The sequence below is a fragment of the Athene cunicularia genome (genome assembly GCF_003259725.1).
Source record: "Athene cunicularia isolate RWA chromosome 19 unlocalized genomic scaffold, athCun1 chr19_part1, whole genome shotgun sequence".
NCBI classification, from domain to species: domain Eukaryota; kingdom Metazoa; phylum Chordata; class Aves; order Strigiformes; family Strigidae; genus Athene; species Athene cunicularia.
This window is the reverse complement of record NW_020799124.1, coordinates 11,978,028-12,004,368: the sequence shown is the minus strand read 5'-3', so window position 1 is coordinate 12,004,368 and position 26,341 is coordinate 11,978,028. Positions and strand designations below refer to the sequence as shown.

General features: G+C 47.7%; 1 protein-coding gene across 1 annotated transcript; it reads right to left on the bottom strand.

Moving 5' to 3' along the window:
• Positions 1-1,530: 1,530 nt before the first annotated feature.
• MPO (myeloperoxidase) lies at positions 1,531-22,145 on the bottom strand. Its single transcript, XM_026861616.1, has 13 exons — positions 22,077-22,145; positions 19,572-19,668; positions 18,471-18,646; positions 16,842-16,965; positions 15,252-15,381; positions 13,931-14,137; positions 12,642-12,957; positions 10,061-10,221; positions 7,652-7,898; positions 7,083-7,253; positions 5,032-5,269; positions 3,180-3,403; positions 1,531-2,128 (listed from the first exon to the last, which is right to left on the bottom strand). Exons 1-13 carry the CDS (start codon positions 22,141-22,143, stop codon positions 2,106-2,108), a joined length of 2,181 nt encoding a protein of 726 aa, XP_026717417.1. The 5' UTR covers positions 22,144-22,145; the 3' UTR covers positions 1,531-2,105.
• Positions 22,146-26,341: the final 4,196 nt, after the last annotated feature.

The following is a 26,341-nucleotide window of genomic DNA, read 5'->3' as shown; positions in this document are numbered from 1 at the left end:
GACTGAGCAAATCCAGCCTCTCTTAGTACAGCACGTTCTCCAACCCACAGATCACCTTGGTAGGCCTCCACTCAAGTGAAGTGTAGTCGTTACTGGGAGAAGGTCATGAGCAAGGTGGACTCAGGATGGACATTCATTCTTATTGCTGCAACAGCTGGAGGAGGCTGCAGGAGGGAAGGGAAGTGAATGAGAGGCCCTGGCAGAGCTGGGAGTTAGAGCTGCATTTCTGAAATCAGCAGTAGAGGATGAGCAGGGAAAACAATCTCGTCCCAGCTCCTGCAGGCTGCATTCCCCATCTCAGTGGCTTCACCGGCCAGGGCAGGCATGCCCCAGACAGTTCATTGCAACAGCCCCCATCTTACCATACATGCATTTCATGGGTTTCATTAGGCAGTTTGATCTAATTGATAAACTGGATTAAATTTTCCAAATTTCAGCCTTGAGCTTGGCTAAAATTGGAAAAAGAGGTGCTCTGTGCTTAGTGCACACAGCAAGATCATGGGTGATTTTGAGCAAGTCATTTCCTCTCAGGTTACTTGCTGAAGTCAAACAGACATGAATGAGACCTCCTCTGTCCCCAAGGGGCTGGGCAGATGCTGGAGGTGCACGTGTTAGACAGCTAATATTAGAAAACTAAAGCTAGAGACAATGAGACATCCCCCCTGTAGTCAGGCATCTCACACCCATCAAATCTGTTGACTCCTTTGTAGCTCTCAGCACCAGGAACTTAAAAACCAGTGGGCTTCAACCCACTCTGGGGCACGTTTGCAGCTTTCTGCCTTCAAAACCCCTCCAGACTTATGTTCATCGACCTGCACACCCGGGGCGTTACGCAGCCCCAGCATTGCCCCTCCACCCTGGCCAAGCGCTGGCAGAAGTCGATATCTATCGCTCTTCTTTTTCTCCAAGGATGTCACAGAGACTCTTCCCATTTTGGGGGTGATAAGGAGGAGATTATTGTCAAGTGTTTGTTGGGAACTACATCCTGCACTGGCCCTTTCTCCAAGGAATATTGCATAGTGCTGCATGATACAGGAGTATGGGTCAGAGACTTCAGCAAGAAGAACCCTCTTTCATTACAAATACTTGGGTTCTTGAACTGACTTTTTCCAATATTCCCATACAAAACTTACCACCATCCTCCACTCACCTGTGGTTACTGCACCCTTTGCAAAGTGCAAGGAACATTTTGTCCTCAACTTAAAATTTCAATTTATTGACTGATAACAGTAACATAGTAGACTACAGAGGAAGGAGAAAGCAGTTTTGATTCCTTTCAAGAAAAGATATTGAGGGGACAAAGTTGGAGTAAAACTAGATCAGCTTTTACTTTCTTGTACATTAAGACTGTTCTTATCTTTGCCAGGACACATCCCATTAGCTCCACAGCCCAGGGGTAAGTCACTCTGGGTCATGCCAGGCTACAGGAATAGCTCATCACAGATTTCTGTCATGCTAGATGATGCCTTTCGCATTCTGGGATAAGGGAAAAAAATGGTGAGAAAACAGCTTTCTTCCATGTGGACAATTTATTCATTCCCTATGCAGGCAAAACTTAAACCAGTGCATTTTAAACAAGTCTGTTTGGGATTCATGACAGATATCTCTGCTTCATTCAAAGGCACTGTGAAATTAGTAGATTTTTCTCTGGAAACTGAAGTACGTTTTGGGTTTTTTTTTAACAAAAAAATTAGAGGGTGAGAACAAGCAGTCATTGCAATACCCCAGTCTCTTTCTATGTAGGTTGGAAACTTTGAAGGGAGGGTCCAAAACATGTTTCTGGCAGTAAATCTTACTGAAACACAGTGTATGTGAAATCACCTAAGCCAGCAGCTGGTTTGATTCGAAATCAGTCTCTGGATAATATCACAAAGCAAAGCAAAATTAATTAAGCGATTTTTCACAGATATGGGACATCTTTTCATGAAGATTTTTATTGCTGGACTCCATCTCACTGAAAAGGCTTCATGCAAACTAAATTGAGCAATTGACAGCAACCGTGCCCAAATATTTCAGGCAGTAAAAGCATAAACACAGTAACAAATCATAATCCATCTCAGCAGCTTCCCAAGTCCGGAATTCTGGGGAATCCTCAACGTTCAGCATTAGAAGTCACCAGATGCTTCTTCTACAGGACATAAAAAGCAATGTGTTAACAAATGAGAAAAGGACACACCATAGCTCCCTGTTATCTTGTGTGATTTATTTCCATAGGTTAAGCTGGAAAAGAGGGACCAATAACTCTGGTATTAGTCCTGATTGCTCTAAAGGCCTCCAGGGATCCCTCCTTGACTACAAGATCCTACAGGTCTCACTTTACTGACACCATGAAGATGGCATTTATGGTTGTACCCTGCCACACTTTCAAGCTGATAATCCCATAGCCCTGAGGAGAATATAATGGATCATCCTCACAGAAGGCAGGAGCTGACTGCAAATTGAGTTGTCTGAGCTCTTAATGATTGCTGTGAGCTGCAGAGCTTTGCTCCTTCTCACAGCCTGGATATTGTCATGAGAGCATGTCAGGGCATGACTGTCAGAGCAAAGGAAAGACGATGTTTTGTTAGGAAAAGGCATGGCCCTAAGGCACTGAAGCAGCCTACCTTTCCCAGGTGGAGACACTCTTTCCTACATGTACTTCCCAGGGACTATGGAGAGCATCTTCAAAAAGCATTAAACCTCAAGAATTTTACAAATCCTGAAGGTAGCTGAGGGAAATATTGTAAATATAGGCAAAAACTTTCCTAGCAGGAATCAAACACCATAATTTCTTCCAGAAAGTAGGAATCTCCATTCAAGTGCAGAGCTGGTTTTGGCCTGACCAGGATGTGCTGACAGCCTGCTCAGACAAACCAACAACCTAGACAGAAAGACCAGCCTCCCCGACCCGGCCATCACTTTCCACAAAGAAAAGCATGGGTATCAACAGTGAAGAGCTAAACTGCAAAGTCTGGTAATCAGAAAAATCCCAGAGCAGTGCACTTAGCTTCATCTTGCAATGCCGATGCTGGAGAAGCCATTCACAGTGGGCCTGACGAAATGGAGTATCGAAACATGGGCTAGATATGTACCTGGCGCATATGTTCAGACCTGTGTTAGGCAGCTCTGCTTTAGAGCCTTGGGGTCTGGTTATCTCACATGTTTGCAGACAGGAACGGTCTGCTCTTCGGAGTTTATACCTTGCTCTGCAACTTTTTCAGTCCTCTTCGACCTCCAGGCTCTGAGGTCCAGCTTTGGGATCTGGCTGCAGCTCACAAAGTCATGAGGGTATCTGTTAGCCTGGAAGATACGTCTTGTTACCTTAGAGATGTTGGTGTTGTCACATATTATTCGTGACAAGGAGATTTTGGCCAGTGAAGAGCGCTGCTGAGGAGTGAAAACCCCTCTGTTCTCCCACCAAAACCTGCAGGAGAAAGAAGACACAACATATTTTTGCCTTCTGACTTCTTCACATTCAAGACTCCTGCAACATTATTTCACATTAACACCAATAACACATTCCTTTTCCCAAGAACAAATTTAAATTTGTGTCACTTAAATCAAGAGCCCTGACTCACCAGCTGGATGATTTAACTTGCTTTTCTGACATGGACATATAATAAAGACGCAATTGAATTAAAGCCTTTCCCCGTGTTCCCTCAAATGAGGCACAGGCACCCTCTTTCAAATAGAAAAGTCTGCACATACTGTACACAGACTGCGGCTACATCCACATGATTGACATGCTGGAACCAGCCCTGTAATTATCCTCTTCAAAATAAAGGCGCTTTTTTGTATCCTACCATAAGAATAGAATTTCTAGATGTGCAGTAGACTGTTCGCCTTCAGGCTCCCAATACTGGGTTTTGAGTTCATAGTAAGTCTTTCTAGGCAGAAAAATTTCCCAGAAACACTGGTCATGATCTCATTTTCAGGCAATATTGCTAGCAAGTACAGGGACCTTACTTCAGAAATGCATCTTAAAATGGGGCACATGACTCACTTCTGCACCTGAATCCCTGAGCAGCTGCAAGGAAGAGGAGGACTTCGGGAATGTTGAAAGCACCACACTGCTCAAATTATTTCGGCCGGCAAGCAAACCCCAACCCACCCATACACTTGTGCAAGCGAAGACCAAACAGTGTTACATGTTAGACCACAGGGTTCCAACTCAGAACTAGGATGGAAATAGTGAAAAATCATCCCTAAGACCCCTGAGGAGTACATGAGGCACTGCAATGGTGCAAAACTGTATGGCAAACCCAGGAGGTAGGAAGGTGGACAGATATTTGACTTCTGCAGAGCACAGCAGCCCAAAAGGAGCAGTCCCACAGAGAGGGGATGCTGCCAGTGCCAGGGAAGCAGCTTGGGCTGAGCTGAGACTTAACCAAGAGAGAACAATTAATCTCTTTTACTCCTTGCAAAGCCTGAAAGTGTTAATCCTTCAGCAACATCCCTTGGTCTGCAGGCAAATTTTCAAAACTACCCAAAGCATGAGCCACCACATCAACAGATGCTGAGCATCTACTGTCAGTGCAAGCCATTTAGGTGGATTAAACCTGACAGCTTTTTTTCTAATTGGTGAAGTCAATCCATGTAGATTCTAGATCTGGTTTTCCCACATTTAGAGCTGTATCTGGTTTTCTTGTTAAGTTATTTGTATGCTTCCCTTTGCTGGAGTAAGCTTCTGTTTGAACACACAGTGACATGGGACTCCTTGAAACCACTTATCTGAAGGAGGAAAAGAGCTCAAACATTCACACCGGTTGTGAACCACTGGCATGGAGAAGGGCGATCCAATTTGCACAAGTAGTGGTTAGCAGTGAGTCAGCTGAGAATGAAAAGGTTTGGCTGGGAAGGGATTTTAGCCTAGGATCTCAGCTATCATACGGACAGGGAATAAAAACATCATCAGAAAGGGAAAGAAACATTTGAAGGACTAATGAAAAAAAAAAAAAAGCAACAAACAACTGGAACAGTTTCCAAAACTGCATAAAGAAATCCGCATTAACTCCAGTCTCTGTCCTTTGGGGCTTGAACACCCACTCTTACCTGTCCCCATCCCGAACATTCCTGAACTGGGTGCCAATGAGACAAGCCATGAGAGGCCCAACTCTGCCTCCATCCACAAAGGGCTCTGCGAGTGCCCCAATCCAAAGGTCAATATTCTTTGGTGTCCCGTACAGCTGCATGAACTTCTTTGCCAGACCACGATTCCTCAACACTTGAGCAAGTGTCTCCAATCCAGAAGGTTGTGAGAGCCCACAGAATTGTCTCCAGGAGTTATAACCTGCAAGTAGTTGGGTATCAGAGCAGACAGATCAGTAATGTGTTTCCCCCTCCTGGAAAGATTTTTTCCTCTTTCCCAAAGCTGGGGCACAGGTAGGGTTCCAATATGTTTAAAACATTTCTCTAAATTCTTTTATTCTATATTTCCAGAGCCAGTTCATCCTGCCTGGAATTTCAGTGCTGTTTGTGGAAGAGCCATGTCTGCAAGTGATCTCTGCTTGTGGGAGTTGCTCTACCACCTCCCAGTGCCGTTCTGCTGTTCCACTCAGCAGCAATGCAGGTGCCTGTGCACAGGCTCCAGAGCCATGTTGTGTCTTCCCCACAGCTGGTCTCACCCGTGTCCCTGTCTAGCCACAGGGACAAACCATCCCATGCTACAAAAAGAGCTCTACGTAGCCCAGGTTACTTCAGGTGGGAGAGAGCCACCAGACTTTGCCAGGTGGACTAATTTTTCTGTACTTCAAACAGCTGAAAATCCACTGGACCACAACTGCTGCATAATTCTGCATCTTGGTGGACAGGGCAAAGGGCAATTTGTGACTCAGTGTCTTGTCAAATGACTGCTTAAGAAGAGGAAAAGTCTGTGGAGCACTAATGTCCTCCTACCTGACAAGTCAGTGAAATATTAGGTGCAGGGATGAGATGATGCTGCAGCATACGCTGTGAGCAGGATGTCTAAAAACTAGGGAGAATTCAGAGAAAAGATACAGCATATGGTGTCTGGATGACACCACTATCAAACAATTCAAGGAGACTGAGAATTTGCTTTATCAGAAAAATAATTGAGAAGCTTTTTTTGATCTTGCTATACTGTCATCACCTTCATAGGCTGTCTAATATTAAGGAGTACAGTAGTACATGGGGGTGGGCTGAGACCCAAAGGCTCAACACATATTCACACTAGAAATACATGTCAGTTCGACTGCAGCCGATCAACAGTCAAAGATTTAAATTCAGGATTTGTGGTTCAGATGAGGTTCTGCACAATGCTGCTCCTAGATAAAGCATGGAAAAAATAACAGCGTTCAGTTGCAGCAAAGGTAGATCAATCCTGTGACCTGACCATGCCCCTGGATATATTGTAAAGCTTCTCTGGGATTAAAACATGTGAATCCAGCACACTCTTCACCACAGTTTCAAAGTGAGCACTATTGCATCTCCCAGGACGTTACGGACACAGCTCCAGGCACTTACATCAGTCTAATAACACTGTTAAGCAATGACACTCCCATGAGCCAGTTGTAAAGTCTTATCAACAATCTATTTCCCAAGACCATCTTGCAATGCCATTACAGTGTTTTTGCATCTTGCAGAGTTCCGACAGTGGTTCTGACATGCTTTTCTTTCTGGGACACAGTCTGTACAGAGAAATCATGACAAGATTTTGCTCAAATACTGCGATCTGCTGTTCTAGTCACATGTGGCTGGGCTGGACCACTACAGATACTTGGAGAGAAGCCTCAGAGGACTTCTGGCCCTAAATCTACTTCATCCTTAGTGGCTGAACTACTTTTCCCATTTTGCCATTTGAACAACAATTCAAATGAGTCAGTTCCTGAACACTACTCTGGTCTGTGCAACGCCCCATGTTCTGGCTGTGTGCCTCCACGTGTCTCCTCCAGCTCCAGACAGGCTCTGACTTCATTACTCAACCTCCTATCAACTTACCTATGGTTGTGCAGAAATGATGAAAAAGTTTGGGAAAGAGTAATTTCAGCCAAGCATGAGCTGGAGATTTTTCTCAATGTTCAGTCACAGAAGTACCTGGTTTCTACTTGGTTTTCTTGGCAGCTCTGCTCCCACAGCCAACTTACCCGGGAGGCCATGATCTCTGCAGCGCTGCATGTTCAGTGCAGGTAAATCCAACCCAATCCTTCCAACGTGCTCAAACATCCGATCCCGGAGATCATCCACGACCATTTGCTTCTGTGTCATCAGCTTGGCCTGATTAACCATCAGGCTCCGGAGAAAGGGGTCAATGCCACCTGCAGCCGGTACAGAGGGACTTTTGAGAAGTGCAGGGTAGCAAGTGTGTGTCTAAGGGGCTTGGGAGAGCTGAATGCAGCTTATATTTAACTATAAGCTTCTAATACAAGAGAATCAATTTTCCGGCACTTAAAGAATTAAAACCAAAATACTTGTAATAGCACTCTTAGAGTCTACAGCAATTACCCAACCAGACTGCATGCTTCATGGTAAGATGGGCTGCATTTGACTGCAGAGAACAGATATATTGGGAAAAACTCTGGCTGGTAGTAAAGATCATTTAATACATTTAATGCAAACTGCTTCTAAGTTTAGCTGAAGCAGAAGCTCATCCAGAGAGAGCAGAAAAGGCTGAATGAAATAAACTTACACTGCAGAGGTGCAAGAAAGGCTTTACCTTCTTTAACGATCCTCCAGACAGCAAAGAAGGCATTGCTGAGTTGAATTTTGGGACCCATGGGCTCGTAATTTTCATTTAAGCGGTCAACAGTTGGGGGAACTGAAGCATGACCAAAACGAAAAGCCAGGGTGAAGACATTGGATATTCGAGGATCCACAGACTCATTGTAGCCTCGATAACGAGGAATCAATCTCTGGAAACTAGTTCCCAACAGAAGAGGCAGGTAGTCCCTGTAGGTTATAATCTAGGGGGGAACACAGAAAGTGTGAATGACTGATTGCTTGGCCATCTTTTTTTTTAGAAGCAAAGTTACTGTTTGTGTCTCAAACTACAGGAGCTGTCACACTGAACTTCTTTGATGGGATTTATGTAGGAGATTTTGCTAGCACAGGCATGGAGCAGTCCCCAGGGCCAACCTTTCTTTCACCTCATCAGACCTTCACACAGCTGCTCTGTCAGTTTGGTGAGGATCCTTTCTGACACTGTTGAGCAACGTTCTTCCTGTAGCTCCGTGGTCTTGGTTCAAAGCCTCTTCTGCGCCTATCCATTGTAGCATGCCACAGCTGATGCAGCTCCAGACAGAGACGCAGGCACTTCAGGCCACTGCTGGGCTCCTGGTTTCTCCAGCCATGCATGGTGGGACCACTACACTCACTAGCAGTGATGAGATTTGCATAAACATTCAGTGATTTGCGTGAAAATGCAAAGTGGATGTAACTTCTCCAGGAACATCAGAAAGCTGCTGATGTTCTTGCTTGTACCTGACCCACTCTCATCCCCTGCACCAGGATCCTCTGCCCATTGGTGCTGAGGACTTGGCACTCAGTGGTGCCCTGACATGCTCCTCCCTGCCTCAACAGCTTGGTAGGTCAGAGCAAGATGAAAGTCTGCCAAAGCCTCTCAAATGTTCCCTCCTTGTCCTATAGGTAGAGACCATTCCCACCAACCAGGTAGAACTGCATTTCCTCCTTCCTCACACCCTACATGCTTCAGATGACAAAGTCAACAGTGCTGTCACAGATGATATCACCACCCACGCGCAGCTGGGTTAGTCCTCCCATAGTAGAGATTTGCAACCCTGATCTCATGCCACTTTGGGATATAGAGGAGGCTGCACAATAAAATTAAAAAAATCAAATTTTGTGTCAGTAGGGGAAAATGTCTTGTCTGAAAATTGCAAGAAAATTAAACCATTGATCTATACCTGATGATGGAGACAATGCTTTTGGTACAATTGTTTGAGTCTCTCCACATTGGCCTACCCAACATCTTTATTCAGCTACACTATAATATTTAAATTGACAGTTTATAAAGTTAAACCTTTGGATATTGCCACTTTTGTTTCTTTGTTTGTCAAGCCAACTCAGAAGACAGGTTTCCAATTAGGTATGACTAAACATTGCCTTTGGAAACCCCGTGTCTTCTTCTCTTATAGGAGCCAGCCTTTTCTGTTGGCTGTGAAACCTCATCTGGCTTTGAAGCTGGTCCTGCTCCAAATTGAAGGCTGGACAAGAGACCTTGAGAGGTCCCTTCCAAGCACTGAAATATTTCTGTGACCCTAGGATCTCATTCAGGGAAAAGTCTATGGTGCAGCACAGTCCCAAGGGTCTCTGCCTTGAAGTAGTAAGGACAGAGGAATGCCATGGCTGGTTGCACCCACCAGCACATGGGGCTTCTTGAAAGGAGGAGACCCAAAACCCAGTGGAATTTTAATCCAAATCTCCAGTACCATTTTTATCCTGTACCAAATACTGGTTAGAAAAACTTTGTCCTCTGACTTTTCTGTCTCTATGTTTCTCATACAAAAATGTGCATTTAAAAACCCATCAAGCAATTTGGAAATTTAACAGTCGAGGAACATCAAAGATGCAGGGGGACCCCTCTGTGCTTGTAATTTCACAGAATCACAGAATCATCTGGATTGGAAAAGCCCTTGAAGCTCCTCCAGTCCAACTATGAACCTCACACTGACCTTTCTCAGCTCCACCGGATCCCTCAGCGCTGGCTCAACCCGACTCCTAAACCCCTCCAGGGATGGGGACTCACCCCCTGCCCTGGGCAGCTCATTTCAATGCCCAACAACCCCTCTGGAAAGAAATACTTCCTAATATCCAGTCTAAAATATACAGTTAATATAATAATAATAATAACAATAATAATAATAACAATAACAATAATAATGTTAATTAAAAATATCATAAAATAATATAATAAAAATATACATTTTTTTGTATCTCCATGTAATTTTGCTTTGGACAGAAGAGGCTGGTAGAAAGAATTTGCTAATTTGCACCCCAAAATACTGCACCCTTTGGACACCTCAAAGTAACAAACACCATGATGTTAATTCTGTGAGAGTGCAAGACAAGGCAGCAGAGACAGGACACAGAACATGGTGGGTGGTACCTGAATCATGGCACCCAGGATCTTTCGTGCCTCCTGGTAGAGCTTCTCTCCATTCCAGTGGGGATTTAGTGTCTTCAGGCCTCTAGCCAGGCGGTTGTGCTCCCGCAAAAAGAGCGTGTGCATGCACGTCAGCTCCAGCATCTCGTTTGCTCGAGAATCACCTAGGGGTATCACAAGTGATCAGGCTGGCAGTGCCAGTGACCTGCGTGTGCTTGGCTGCTTCCCACTGGAAGGGGGTGAATGTCACACTGGGAAGCATGTGTAGTGAAATTTTCAGATGTCTCAATATCTGCATTGTGAAGAAGACAGGTAAGAAACACACAGGAGGAGAAGGAAACCATGGTCTGGGTGCCAAGGGTTGGAGAGCACCAGTGAAAAGCCAAATTTCTGCTGAGGCAGCAAAAGCCAACAGGCCACCATGGTTGTGCTCAGCATCACAGAGAAAGATGGGGAAGTGTTTTTCAAATAAGAGCTAAAAGCATTAACTTAATAAGCTAAATACAAAATGGTGTTCTTCAGGCTCCCATATCAGACAGACAGTCTTACAGCACAAGAAAGAGATGAAAATGGGCAGAGTGAAGTCAGGATGGCCAAGGGAGCTCTAAAAGTTAGAAGGGATCCTTCAAACCAGCTGAAACTACAGTGAAAGCAAAATGACAGTCATAATCAGGCTCTCTGGTGAGTAAAAGTAAAATGAGTCACAACTTGAAGGAATAAATTACAAACGGCATCACAATGAAATATTAAACCCTTCTTCAAACACCTAGGGCAGGAAACCCCAGAGCAAGCAGGTGATGAGAATATAAAGGGGCACTTAGAGAAAAGTAAATATGTAGTATTTAGTGCCCTAGTCCTATAGTAAATAAAGGGATTTGCTCTTGCATTCAGCACAGAGACCTTTTCATTTACTGTCAAAGGCTGTCTGTAAGAGCCTGCAGAAGAAACAAAAGCAGCACTGTGAGGTTTCCTCAAGCAGAACGCATCCGCCCAGGGCTTCCAACAGAGCTCCAGTAGGAAATCGCTGAACCCTGTTAGGCAACCGCACACATAAAATCTTCCCAGTTCCCAGGGACCGGAAAAGTCACAGGTAAGACACTGAATTTTCAGAGGAGCTTCTGAGCCAGTGTGAACTGTTCATTATAAATTCACTGATGGCTACATACCCAGCTATGCAACAACTGCTCCAGAAGGCCCTAGATGCAGAGTTCTGAGGTCTGGGAGCCCACCCTGGGAATCAGCTGCCCATTCTGCTCCTCACCGAGCATCTGCCTTTGGCCACAGGCCCTGTGCAGTCCTCACCAAGGAGAGACCTGCACAGAACTGGGGAAGCAGCTGAAGGTGTGGAACAACAAATAGGACAGAGAGGTGTGAGAGGTTGAAGGAAGCATAAAACACAAAGAGCTTAAAAGGACGGTGCTGGAGGATGACACCAAGTATAGCTCTGCCGCCAGTCCCACCACCAGGTCCTGGTGGTGTCCGAGGACTGTGGTGATGTTTTCCAGAGGCGCTTGGGCCAGATATGTAGGGGGTCAAGGGAATAGAAATGAGATTCACAGCTGATGAAATCTGCTGTGCCCTCAAGCTTTCTCCGACAGTGCCATGAGCAGTCCAGTGTGGCCAGAGCCAGAAGGTTCTGCTCGCCAAAAGAAAATGACAGAGGAGTGAGACACTAATTCACAAGGTGTATCAGAAACCCTCTCTGGGGTCCTGCACACCTATGGCAACATCGTGGTCCCCATCAGCCAGGGCCAGGGAGAAGGGAGCAGTGCTCAGGGCTCCAGGTCAGTTGTTTCATCTCTGTGCTGGGGACAGGAGACAGCAAACAGCAGCAGATGAGAAGTGGCTGTACAGTGTTTTGGCTGGAGACGAGGCATGGCTTTTGGAGGCTGTCCCCAGGACAAAAGGAGTTATTTTTGATTGAAGAAGTGGTCAAGAAGATACCAAAAGCATGACAAAGGATAAATGGAGCAGGAGGCTGCCTTGACTGTCAGACTAAAATCCTGTGCTGAGGTACTGGCCAGCACGCTGCCAGTGCACCCCCAGCCTTCTCAGCAGGGGGGACACATCTTAAAAGGTGGTCTGTGGCTAGTCTCATTCTCAGTTCAGCTGGGAGCTAAGCTCCCCTCACAGTGCAGCAGACACACTGATGTGCAGCAGCACAGGCAGAAGTTTCATAGAGGTGACCCAGCCCAGCACCAACACCTGTACCCATCCTGATGGAAGAGACACACCTTCCAAATGACAACTATGGACAAACCATTGTCTTCAGGCCAGTCTGATGCTGCTGTGTTTGCTTGGCTCCATCACAGCACTGGTTCCCTGGTCACCTCCAGCAGCCCTACACCAGAGCTGCTGAGCACAGAAGGGACAGCTTCACTCCAGGTGTACAGTCACAAAGAAGACTTGGGGATGGTGAAGACCTTTCTCCTACCTAGCACAGCCTGTGTCAGTCTTTCATGATGCTTTGCTATGCTCCATTTTCTACTTAAATAAGAAACCCAAACAATTAAAGAAATGAACTGGAGCTGGTGGAATTATTCACTTTGGATTTCAGGGTTAGGGGTTCCAGCACCCAACTTACCTGCATGAAAACAAGGGACTTTAGCTCCCCTGCTGACTATAAGACAGGGGTCTTTCTGTGCGCTGCCAAAGGGCATATATGCCTTCCCCATGTCAGTGAAATTGCGGTTAACAGCCAGCAAACCCAGCTGGTTGGTTTGATCCCTCAGTTTGGTGGCCAAAGGCACATCACTGCCGTACACCATGCTGCCGTCAAGAAAGGAGGTGAGCGCATTGATCTGATCTCGAATTGCTCTGCCGCAGGTACAAGCAGGAGCTGAGCGGAAGAAAGGAAGGCAATCTCTCGTGTTTTTAATTCGTGGGTCATTGGGTGGGATCTGCAGAAATATAACATTCATCACCAGTTCAGGGGTGTAGAAACTGCACTGTGGTACCACAGCTGTAAGAAAAGCCAGGCAGGAGCCATTTCAGGGACAGTCCCCATGCTAGATAGTGTGGAGATCAGTCATAAATCCCAGATATGAAGGGTCAGACTGACAGGAGAGATGCTATTTTAGGAGTCCAAGTCCCAAATATGCCTGAAAGCCTGGAGATGCCTAAATGTCCATAAATTCCTAAGGATACCTAAACTTTTCCCCTGAATACATGCACACGGGATTGAATCTTTAAAGCTCAGGTGTTCCTGTCTCACGCTGTGGTCTAGTGTCTATATTGACACTGTGGACAGTTGTCATCCAGAACTTGTGACCCTGCCTGAATTCTCAAATACATGTTGGGCAAATACTCAGTCATGCTCCATCCCTTCGCAGTTTTCCTTGGAAGGAAGTACAGGTACATGGGAGAGCCAGAGCTGCAGTACATCTTCAAAGGCAGGAGAGCAGGGCTGCAGGGTGGACATGTACTCATTAAGCATTTACGGGAGTGGAGACTGCAATGTGACTATTGTGCTATTGCCTTAGCCACTATTGAGAGATGCTCGTCACTTCCTTGCCCCATGCACTAATAGGCATTTAACCACCCAATGGACTTGGATTTTCTGGGGTACTGACACCCATCAGTTCCTGTCTCTGAGACATTCACTATAATCCAGGCATCACCCATGCTGCCTTTGCACCATACCTCCAAAACAAAGTCGTATTACTGAGGGAGATGAGTAAATGGTTGGAAACAGGGGAAAGACAGGCTGTGACATCTGGGGACAGCCCCTAGAACCCAGCCAGCACCACCTTACAGAGAGTAGTCTGACCCCCTTGGCCCCTCCGTAGCCACAAACTGGGAGAGCCACCAACATCTCCTGGCTGGAAGGCAGATATTCCCTCCCCCTCTTCCCTGCGAGAAGGCTGGCTGTACCTCGATGGGAAAGCAAGGGGGCTCCTTGGCACAGGTGGTGTCACAGTCCACCTTGCCACGGAAAGAGACTCTGGCTGGGTTGTTTGGAGTGAAATCCAGGTCGTGGTCAATAAACTGGCCCCACTGCATGAACATGCGTGCTCTCTGCTGGTCCAACCTGAGCTGCTCAGGGGGGAAGCGGACAATCTTGTTTGAGACTTTTCGAACCTGCAGGGGATGAAGGCAGAACACATGCATTAGGAAATTACTTGTCTGAATCAGTTTGTAGGGGTCATCAGTAAAAATTCACAAGGCATTCCTTATACTTCACAGAAGAAAAATGAAATCTCTGTCTGAGTTGGAAGGCATTACTTAATGTCCCTTTTGCTGAGCATCACATTGTTCTGGCTCTAGTCAGGTTTCTGAGCCTCCAGGCCAAGTGATGGACATAGGGAAGCAGCTAAGCAAGAGCCATGCTGAATACCCGGGGGAAGGGAGGCAAAATATTTTACAAGACTGCTTTGAAATAGAGGCATGAAAAGAAATAATCTTTGGGAATTTCTGAAGGTTATCTCAGTAAACTCCTTCTAGCAGGACACTCTCCCAAAGCCCTCTTCCTTTCTCATCCTTTCCCCATCCATCACAATTCCCCCACCAGTTCTTCCATGTATTACTACAGAAAAAGCGACCAAAACTCTGCTCAATCCCTGACACTGTGCTGTAGAGCAGACTCTGGGAGTACAGTGAAACACAAGCATAAGGCACACAACCCAGAAAAACGCAAAGCTCCTTATTAGTGCTGTTGTTTAACCAAGCCCAAGTGATCGGAAACCACATCACAGTGTCCCTGATATTGTCCAGGCACCACGAGAGCCACATGCACCCCCACAAATCATCTCACCTACAGACCCACACACAGAATCTCTAGCTGGATATGTTTTGTTCTGGCAATTGCTTGCTCATTTTATCCTCTGGCGTATTGATTTCAGGAGACAACCAGCTTCCACAAGCCAAATCAAAAAAAGTGAGTAAATTACATTGGCTTAAAAGCATTTAATTTAAAAGAACACGTTGTAAAATTCTTTCTTCATCCTGCACTTATGAAGTAATCAGATTAATTTTCCTTTGCTTTTCATGAAAGCATGGGAGTTAGAAAGTACTTCTGTTAGATCAACCTGGAGATTTTCATATGATCAACCTGAAGTTGGTGAATTTAACTTCCTCCTCCTGATCACCCCCACACCAGCTGGTGGACATGCTCTTTGACGCCTGTGATCTAACCGAGGATTGGCAGTCCCTAAACCCTAATACTGCATTTTCAGATGACTATTACAAACATTACCAGTGGATAGGGGAATCCAGAGAAACGCTTTCCTCGTGTCCACCCACGGGGGAGTGACACGCCATCCTCATATTCTGCTGGCAACCATCTGACCAGGGGTCTGTTTGAAGCTCCCAGTGATGGGTTTCTCCTGTCAAAGTGAATGGAAGAACAGCAAACTATTACTGTCATTTAAGGTTTTCCTGCTCAAAGATGTGCTGAGGTTGCTCTCTAGAGCAGCAAATTGCTTTTCCTGATTTGGAAAGCATTAAACCCAACAAAGCTGTGGATCATGGCAGGACCAAGAGCTTATGGATGTGGAGAGAGACAAGAACCTTAAAATGGGGCCACACAGGAGTGTACAACAGCTGGGGAGCTGCCACAGCCCTATGGGTTTGCTGCTACCAATAAACCTCAGGTTTAGTAATAATAACAACAACAACAATAATAATAATAATAATAATAATAATAATACACACCAAGCCTCAACTTCTCCAAGACAAGAACTCAGGTTGCTGGTGACTCCTTGTGTCATCCAGCCTGCAGAAGGGCCCTTGTCCTCAGACTATGGGTGGAAAACAAAGGTGAAAGCCTAACGTCAGAGAAAAGGGGCAGATACTTATGCCCATTCATTTAGTGGTGTGAATTATAGTAGTGAATTATTAATGGTGGTTATTATAGTTTGATTAGAGAGTTAAAGCTTTTATTAGACTAGTGATATATTTAATTTTGGAGCGCATGTCTAAGATGAGTTCTCTGGTTTCCTGTCATATGCCGTTGGTGTAACACTGCCTAGGGCCAAGCATTGGTGGGACACAGGGCACAGATGAGCCCATCTTCTCTGGGGGTTCAGGGTTTGGCTCAGGTGTGATGCACCCATCCTTATCCCAGAGCCCAGATACCCCTCTTGAGTGAAGACACTGCTGTCTGAAAATGAGAGGAGGCAGACAACTCTCTCCCTACTTATACAGATGTCTAAATGCATCCTCTAGGCAGGCAGAGCTGTCTGAACTCCTTCCTCTGCCTGACGTGCTCCCAGGAGATGCTCTGCCTACCAGGTTCTTGGTAACAGGGGCGAGGTGGGGAATGCTCCTGTACTGTCCCTTTTAAAACACTCCACTGTTCAGCACAGCTTCCCTTGTCTCTCACACTACAGTCATGCCCATCCATTTGTCCATCCATGGGACATGCAGAAGGTGCTCCCTCCCAGCCCATGTGCCCAGATTTCCTTCTGTGCACAGGGAGACTGCCAGATCATGCCCCAGCATGGGCTTGGGTCAAGAAGCCCTTTGAGACCCTGCAAAGGGGCAGAACCAGACAAAGCTCAGGAGAAAGAAGAAAGGTACAGCCTGATGACAGAGACTCTGGGCTGGAGAGTCAGTTCCCAGCACAGAGCTATTTGCATTTTGGCCAAAGAGCTAGTTTGTGTACAACACTAAAACTCCTCGAAGCAAGACTGTAATTAAAAGCTCCACACATCTAGGAAATAACACAGTGGGTTGTAAAACTTTAAAGAAGGCATCTTACATAGATCATCCTTGGGGATGTGGGTCGAGTTCTGCCAATGGAAGACCCATCCCATCCATTCTCCTGTTGACACAGCCCGCTCACCTGTTGTTGCACTCGCCAGTGATTGTTCGATAGAGGTGAGAAGCATCACAACTTATTTTCTTATTCTGCTGGTCACATCCGCTTGCCTTGAAAATCATCCCCAGCTGAGCTGGTGTCAGCAAGTCTGCCAGGTAAAACCAGAGAATAAACATGCAGGAACGTACTGGCCCTGCTGGGTTTGTGGTGTCTGCCAGGCTCAGGAAAAAGTTTTCCTTCTTGTACCCTTGAAATGATTTCTTATCACAGTATCATCCTGAAGAGTACAAGAGGCTGTCATTTAAGGTTTTCCTGCTCAAAGATGTGCTGAGGTTGCTCTCTAGAGCAGCAAATTGCTTTTCCTGATTTGGAAAGCATTAAACCCAACAAAGCTGTGGTCAAATCTTATTTATAACTACGTGTTAGATCTGTGCAGCAACGGCATTGTTTTCCAGCATTAGCAATCCTTTCTCCTTCCTCTCCCCTCTCTTTTTATCTCTACCATAAATTGCTAACAGCTACAGTCATCTTAGTGGTGCGTTACAAGTTTTTTCCCCGCTGTGAAGCAGCCGCCGGGGTGTATCACCACCGTTCAGACCTGCCTGGAGAAGAAGCCATCAGGTGGCTGGGCAGCCCAAGGGGACACCGCCTTTGCATTTCCACCGCGCAGATTTCCCCACAAGTTCAACCATCAAAGCCTCCTTGGCTGCTGCTGCTGGCACACCATGTCCTGAGTCCTTCGGAGGTTTCCTAGTCATTGCTGCCAACAACAGTTTGGGTCACAACATGGTTTAAGAAGCCACTGCTGCCTCTTGGGCCGGCAGATAAGGGGTGGCAGCTGGGTGGTCTGGCAAGGCTCTGGAGCGGTGCGGGAGCATCATTCCTGGATGGAGAGGCTGGAGCTGAGCAGTCAGCTCAGTCCGTGCTGGAGCGATGCTGGAGCACCCCATGATGTGTGTCTCGGCCTGCCAGTGCTTTGCTGTAACTCTGGGGATCCTCACGAGTTCATCTCTTCATGGCAGGACTGTGCCTTCCTAAGCCATTTCTCTTACTGCCTCTAATTTGCCTTTTGACTCAGCAAATGGGGAGGTCAGGACTGCCACCCCATGGCGGACGCTGCTCCTTCAAGACACATGCTGAAATGTCCTTTCACATCACTGTTCTCTTTCTCAGTTTGTGTCTTTCTCACAGCATCCTGTTTCCGATGCAGAACAATCTGGCAGTGACTGACTACTGCTAGCTGAAGTCTGGCAGAAAAAGCACTTACATTGAGGTTGAGCTATTGTGAGTCACATACTCTGTGTTTGCTCATTTCCTACTCATTCCCTTTATCCTTTCTAGATAAAAAAATTATCTAGAAGAGTCTTACAAGCTTTGACCCAATGGTATGTTAACCTCTATATTGCAGAAAGAATCGAGGAAGTGCACAAAGCACTTTAATTAACTGATAAGTCTCAAAATAATTTTTTTAAGATGGAAAGAGAGCACAGGAAAATAACTCAGCTTTGTCTCACTGCAGTCACATGGGAGGGATTTGAGTCACGGCCCATTATAACCCCCTTTCATTCCCTCCTCTCCAGCCCCACAAAGCCCCAGTGACCAAACCCTGTACCTTCCTCCTCTGCCTTCCTCCCAGCAGAGTGAGATCCCTACCTGTGACGTTGAAGTCCCCCCTCACAGCCCATCGCAGCTTCTCCTTGAGGAGGGTCAGAGTGGTTTCCACATAATCTGCAGCCCGAACGGCGGCTCGAGTCTCTGCCACCGGCTGTTTGAAATATCCCAGAAGCTCTACTAGACTCAAGGTGTTATTCTGCAGGTGCTCCTTTATGCTGCAAGAGAGAATAAAATAAAATCTACAGGACTGAAATGAGGCAAAGCCAAGAGTCCTGCAGGTTACACAGCTGAGCATTGGGCACCACAGCTCTCCTGGCTGAGTTACAAACAAGGGCAGAGTCATCTCCCTCCCTGCACAGTAGCTGGAAGAGCCCAGGGCTGCTCCTGCCACCCTTGGCAGAGGAGCAGAGTGAGTTGCAGGAAGGGAATCTCTTAAATTCTGAAAATCTCAGCTCCACCTGCCAGGAGACAAATTATGCATCTTTACATCCTTGAAGCAACCAAACCTCACTCAGATGTTATCCAGCTCCTCAATGTCTGCAGGTGCCTGTCTCCATCCAGAGGTCCCAAATGTCTCCAGATCACCCTGTCTTAATGCTGCTGGAGCCTCCTCTCAGAGGGGAGGAGCCAGTGAGGGGTTTCAGAGGATGGCTACTGAAGGAGGGTAGGTAGGGATGGTAGGAAGCTCCCAAACAACAGTGGAAAAAGCTGGGGTCTCTGTCAGATCCCTCAAAATGTCCTCACTGCAGCCTACAGCAATTTGCCCTCTCCGTAGGAGGGAACCACTAGAAACTGGCAGGAGCCTATGCTGGCTCCAGTCTTCCTCGGAGTATCTCTGAGGGATGAAAGAGCCAAGCAATACTGAGCTCGGAGGAACAGCATGCACGGAGGGCAGTTACAGCTCTTAAACTGGAGACGTGGTGTAAAAACAGGGTGAGGGCAGGCAAAACGCAGGATTACAGCCCACCATGCCCCCAGAGGACCTCGCACCCCTGCCCACGCAGCTGCAGGGAGGAGAAGCTGGTGACACCGCGGCGCAGACAGGGCACACGGCGCAGGCAGGGCACACGGCGCAGGCAGGGCACACGGCGCAGGCAGGGCACACAGCATGCACCCACAGCCGACCCAGCCCCGACTCACCGGTCCCGTGTGTGCTTGTAGGCTGCATCCACCAGCTGCTTGGCCTCATCCACGCTGCTCAGGAGGGACGACTCATCCAACAGGCTCTCCGTCAGACCTCAGCACGGGAAGGGAAAGAGCAGAGGTGAAAGCGCTGTCTCCCAGCTGGGAGCATCCCTGTGCTGCAGTGGGGTTCTCTCTGTGCCTCCAGCACCCGGGGATATTGGTGCAGCAGCACTGGAAGTCATTGCTGCTCCTCACTCTCTAGAGCGAGAGGTACCTGTATATGCACATATTCCTCAGGGGAGTCTGAGCAAGTCACTCCTGGGCATGAAAAGATTATCTCCATCAGTGGAGGCTTTAAATAGCCACCAGGAGAAGAGGTAGGCATCATCCCTCCTGCCATTTCAAAGGAGAGAAGTTGCTATTTTCTCAAGATATTTTGCAACCCCAATTAATGTGATTCACCTTATTGCTATGCCTCCAGCCATAGCTGCCTTCAGAGAGCCTGTACAGATACCACTGGCTGCCATGACAAGCATCGATAGCCCAGCATTAATAGCTCTTGTGTGCTGGTTTTTCTTATCACTGTCTTTACTCCCTCACTTTTAATCCTGGATTGGTTATAGCCACATTGTTAATACACCTACAGTGACTTTGGGTCCTTCCTCATGGCACCAACTGACTAAATCTCCCCTACACCTCAAGGCAGAAGGATACACAGCCTGATTTCCTCACTGCAACCTCCTGCCACCCTCACTGCTCCCCCTCCTGCTCAGAGGAGCTCCCGAAAATGAATTGTGTCCCCATCGTCTGCTGGCTGCAGGTCTGTAAGGAACTGAAGGAATTGATGTCTCAAACATTCATTGACATAGAAAACCTCAAGGACAAGCTGCAGCCTTTGGATTAGTCTAAGGAATGTCAGCCAAGAAGGTGGGAGTGTGTTGAAGTCCACACCCCCCACTCCCTTGCAGCTGCACTGACAAACTCCTTAGATGAGTCTCGAGGGGGGAAACTGGACTGAGTGAAACGGGGTGTTTCCCCTCAAACACAGGTACCTCTAGGCCCAATATTTTGTAGCTTCATTGTGCAAGTCAGACACTGCTTGCTCTGCTAATGACTTCATGCCTTCATCACTGAAGTGGTAACAAGAACTGGTAAGAGGGGATCACTTCTGGGATGACCGATAAGAAGCATGAAGTCAGCAAAAATCTCTGGGAACAGAGGAAAAACCAAGAGTGGGCAGGACGAGTACGGCCACCGACTCAACTGGAACCCCCGCTCCACCTTTTTCCTCATTTCTCATGGACGTGAGTTTGTTGAATACCTGCCCCTCCCTCCTTGTCTAGTATGCTGATCAGCTGATGAGATGAACTTAAAAGGGGACAGAAACTTTGCTGTGTGTGCAGGGTTACCTGACCTGAGACAATGCTGGACCCAGTGTTGGGTGGTAATCCAGATTTCTTTCACTTTCTTTGTCTCCTTTCCTTTTCTTTTCTTTCCTTTCTTATAGATTTATAAGAGACCACATTGTTTATTATCCTTTTCCAAGTTTAAATTGTTTTCTACCAAAAGTAAAACATTTTAACTAGGTATTTGGTGTCACTTCACCTTAATTTAACCTGAGGGGATCACAGAACCCTTGCGATTCACTGGGCTGCCAGTCCAGATCATAATAGTGTCACAGAACAGGAGGGGGGAGCCCCTGCTAGGCTTCTCTGAGTGAGAGCATTTGCCTAAAGATTATAGGGAAGAAGAAAACTTCAGAAATCAGCACAAAGATAAATATCTCCAAATTCTCCCCAGATTCATTAAAATATATTCCCTGATCAATCCAGAGTTTGCCTCTTTGACAACCTTGGTGAGAAAAATTATTGCCTGAACGACCAGTGGTTATAAAATAAAAGGCCAGGCATGTGGTTTTCACAAGGATTTTACGTTGTAAATTAACAGGCAGAGGTCTCTGTGTGTTTTGGAGCAGTGATTCAGGGCTGGAAGAGAGCTGAGTCACAGCCCCATCCCCAAACTCTGCAGCCCTTGGTACCTCCATTTCACCAAACCCTGCATCAGCTGAAGTGAGTTCACTTCAGAAAGAGGCAATAATTCATTCCTCACACTGAGAGCAGGAACCAGCCCCCCCGAGAAGGGGGGAGTTCAGTTTTCAGCCTCCATAAAAACCAGCATGAATGCAGCGACGGAGCTGCCCCCAGGTGCTGTAGCCACCAGGGCTGACCCGGGTTGCTTTGCACAGTGTGCAGGGAGGGAGCCCGTTGTATCGTGGGGAAGGAGCAGTGCTGAGAACTGACCTTCCCTTCAACGTGATTTTAAGAAATCAGAGAGGATGTTAACTGACTAAAATCATGAAACAGCCAGGATTGCTGCCACAGTAGATACAAACTGACTATGCTCCTCCTGACACCTCTTCAGGACTTTGCTGCTTACAATAGAATAATTCAGGCTCTTCTAGACTTAACTTTATCTTTCCTACTCAGAAAAGCATCTGATCAGCAAAAAAAAGGACAATACCATAGGAATAAGATGTCTGGAACAGGCTGAGGATCATCAGCAACCCCAGGAATATTTCTGCCTTCATCCCTGCAAAGCAATGCAAGTGAAGAAAACCAAGAATCTGTGGATCTCGCCATGCATTGGAAAGGTCAGTGCCCACACTGCTGATGGCAGGTGTGAAGGGATTTCATGAGGTGTCCCCTTCCCAGGGTGATGGTCCCCAAAAGCAAGTGTGCTGCCTGGGAGGTCCTTGTGGTGGCGTATGGAAAGGGAGCTGCCTCCTGAGCTCAGGCACTGGTGGGAACACACTGCTCTGGGGCTGTGGGGGCAACACAAAAGGGATCAGGGGGCAGAACATGCTGCCAGCACTGCAGGCAGGCAGCTGGCTGGGGAGCCCGGGCAGCAACACTGAGTGTGCAGGGAGAATTGGTGCGTGGGGTTAGAAAAGCTGGAGGGAAAGAGGGATTAGCCAGGGCAGCATGGAAGGTCTTCTATATGTAGACATTTGGAATGTTTTTGCCCATAGCTGACCCACTCACCTCCCAAGGGTGTTCCAAAGCAATCAGCTCTATGAGAACGAGCCCAGAGCTGTGGACTGTGCCCACTGCACATTGCTTAGCACCCACCATGGAGCTACTGGCCAAGGTAGCCCAGAGGCCACCCTAAAATGCCAAGCTAAACCTGTTCCCTGTGGAGAAGCCCCCCCCAGTGACAGCAGCAGTGTGCTTCAGCCACATCCTCGCTGTGCTCCAGCTGTGCTTGGTGCCAAGCAGAGTGGCTCTGCCAGCCCTGGGCCAAGGTGGGGGAAGCCACCACACAAGCAGCGGGAAACACAGACCTCAGCTGGATGCTCCAAACACAGCCCCAGCCCCCCCCGCCCCAGCCCAGAAACAAGTGCTCCATAGAAACAGAAGCAATGTGCAAACAGGCCAGGCTCTTACCTGTGATCTTCTGCTGTCCACGCCACGGCCCCCTCCGCGCCTGCGCTTTTATCTGCAGCAGGGTGTTAGCTGCAGTGGGCGCCCCAACGGGGCTGACTCACAGGGCTTGGAAACTCCCCCCTGGGTGCACGAGGCCAAGGCAGCGCAGCACCCACCTCCCAGCAGGGAGGCTCCCATGTACCCACCCGCACACACAGCCTGATGCTCAAGCAGACAGAGCTGCCCCAGTTTTTCTGGGGAGGAGATGTTAAGGCTGCCCTTGGCCACAGTTTGAGTCTTGACTCCTTCTGGAGATGTCCTACAGGGACAGGGCTCCTTCCCCCATGGTGCTCTTCTTTGCAGCTCTTCAAGGTTGAAAAAGATGTCTTTGTATCACCCATGGATGCCCCAGCTCTAAAGGGTGTCTGCTCTGCTCAGCACTCCCCATCTCACCTCCCTAACCTGCCCTGTCCCGTGTCCCTGTTGTGGTCTGGAAAGGTCCATGAATTTCCCTGAGTAGAGAGGAGCAGCAGCAGGAGGCACCAGGACGATGGTTTGAACAGGCTTTGCCAACCTCCAGCTGCCGGTCTTGGTCACCGGGAAGCTCAGGTAGGGTGTTGCCCTTCCCCAAACTGCCATTGTACTGGAGCTCATCTCACAAAGCACCACCTCATCCCCTGGCCAAAGCCTCTCTCCCTGCCTGACTGCAAATCCAGCTGATGGCCAAATCCTGGCTGTGTTACAGCAGTGCCAGCGAGGCAGGGCAGTGGGATACTGCTGGATCAGGTGAATGATGTGCTTGAACAAGCTGGGATACAGAAGACCAACGGATATGGTGGAGTTGAGAACGGTCAGTGTTAGTTCAATGGTCAGAATAGATGCTCTTCAAGGTCTTTTCCAACTGAGACAATTCCGTGAAAGGAGCTGCTCCTCAGCTCACTCCATTGCAATTGTTTTTCCTTCTCTAACAGAAACTCCTTGGTTTTGGGGTAAGTTAAATGAACATCTCTTAGCTGAACTCTTCCCTGCGTGAGGCACTCCAGGAACCACAGGATTGTTCAGTGCCTCTCGCAGTGACTCTGCAGGTGTCCCCATCCCCAAAGCTGGGCTACTGGCAGGTGGAGCTACACCTTCTAATACACCATCTTGGTCCTCCAGCGCTTAAGTGAAATGCAAACCTCGCAGTGAGTCACAGGTGAGGCTGCACCTGGAGAAGAGGTCATGTCTGCAGCCCCCTAGACCAAGACAGGTTCAGGAGAGCCCCACTCTTGGCTTCAACTGTCTTGTGGGAAGGCTACTGAGCAGACAGAGCCAGAGTCTCTTCTAAATTGCCCAGTGAAAGGACAAGGGGCAACAGGCAATTGGTGCTGCAAAGAAAAGTCCCATTAGATGTAAGAAAAGCACCCATGCAGTGGTGCAGTGCTGGCACAGGGCTGAGAAAAGGGTGGTATCTGCATCCTTGAAGATAGTGCTCACTTGAACAAGGCCCTGAGCAACCTCCCCTGGCCCTGCTGTGGGCAAGGGGGGTCCAGAGACTCAGGAGACACCCCCAACCCCACTCCCCTCTGTGATCCTGTGAGCTCAGTGTGTTTGAGACAGAAGCCGCGTATCTGCCTGAGCTGCCACCCCCACCAGCCACTTGCAAACGGCGAGCACGGCGCTGCTCTTGTGCAAAAGGGCCGAGCTGGCAGAGTTTCAAAGCCATTATCTGCACACTTCATCTGCTGTATCATGCAGATCACCAGTTGGAAGAGGATGAGGATTTTTCAAAGGAGAGCAAGACAGTTAGTGCATATCTGTGCTGGTAATTGCATTTCACAATTAGGAACTTACTTAATTGCTCTCAGAACTGCTTCAGAAACCATGGAAATGGGAGGTTTTGAAAGACGCTTTGTCTTTTGAAGTTCACTTTCTCTGGAGACCGTGACCTTGCTCCTAGAGAAGGGTGTATGGCAAAGGCCAGGTATGGGGGGGAGCCTTCTGTTGGGCACCAACACAAGTGCCAAGCCCTCGCACTCACCACCTTCGGCAGCGAAGGAGAGACCACGTGCTGCTTCTCTAGAGTATGGAAACAGTATGTCAATGCAAGCAACAGCGCCTCATAGCAGAGATGCGCCATCGACACCTGGGATACAGCACAGCAATTAAAGACAGAGGGTGCAAAGTAGAACATCTAGACTACATTTGCATTTTATCTTTTTTGTTTCTTGTAGCCTTTCGTGTTTAGCTACCAAAGCCTGAAGGTGTTCAACCTTTCTCAAGAAGACTTCTGTCAGCTTTGCTGTAGAGCCTGCCTGGGAACCAACTGGATTAGGGTGACTTTGCTAAATGTCCATGTCTATCACAGCAAAATGTGCCTGGGAGCAGAGGGACAACCCACACCTTCTGGTCACAAGGGCTCAGCTGAGGAGGGAGGGTGAAGCACCAGGAGCGAGGGAGCCATCCTGCAGGCACCACCTGCAGCCACGGCCTCCAGCTCTGAGCAGGCCCCAAAACGTTACAGACGCTGCTTCTCTTCCTAAGGGTTTTGTTCCTCAGTTCATCCCCTGATGAACTGATAAAAGCAACGACACAGTTCTTTCAAAAGACCTTAAACAACTTACTTAGGAAATTCCAGCTGGTAAATTCAGTTAGAATGGCAACCAACTTCCTCCATGGCAGGACAAGCTGAAGATAAATTACTAGGTCACTGATGACTTTCATTGCTTAAGTCTGCTTCAGAAGTCATGAAAACTCCTTTCAAGATTCATAGCTGCAGCACTTCATTACTTCAGACCTTTCAGTCCGTCCTTGCTGACTCCTGTCCACCACAGGAGACAGTGGTTCACTACAATATCAAGATTCTCCTGAAACATTTCTCTTTAAGATACAGCAGCTTCCCAACCGAGTCTCTCCTGTCAAGTGAATCCTACAAAATCCCCAGAAGAGCCCACAGTGACTTTTGCCACCTTGGCCGAATTCCCAGAGGACGAGGTACAGAACTGCCTCTCCACAGGGACGCAGCGGAGGCCCTCGCAGAGCCCACAGAACGCCGCAGATCCCAGTTCCACGTGTCCACATTTCCACTGATGGGACCAGGAGGCATCAACTGCTCAGTGAGTTGCAAGAGCAAGATACAGAGCCAAGGCCTGCGCTCTGACCTCAGAACTCTTGGGGTTTCATTTTTCTCTCTTTTAGCCAAAGTATATTAAAGCACATGAAGAGTATCATCCAGCTTAACTGTTCCAGCTGGATGAGAGGGGAAAACCACTTTTTTTCTTCTTCTGTCTTGGGGTCAGATGCCACAGACGGCAGCTTTGCTCAATTCCAGATGTCTTCTAGGCAAACAGGCAGAAAAACTGCAACTCCTAGCAAGACTGCAGG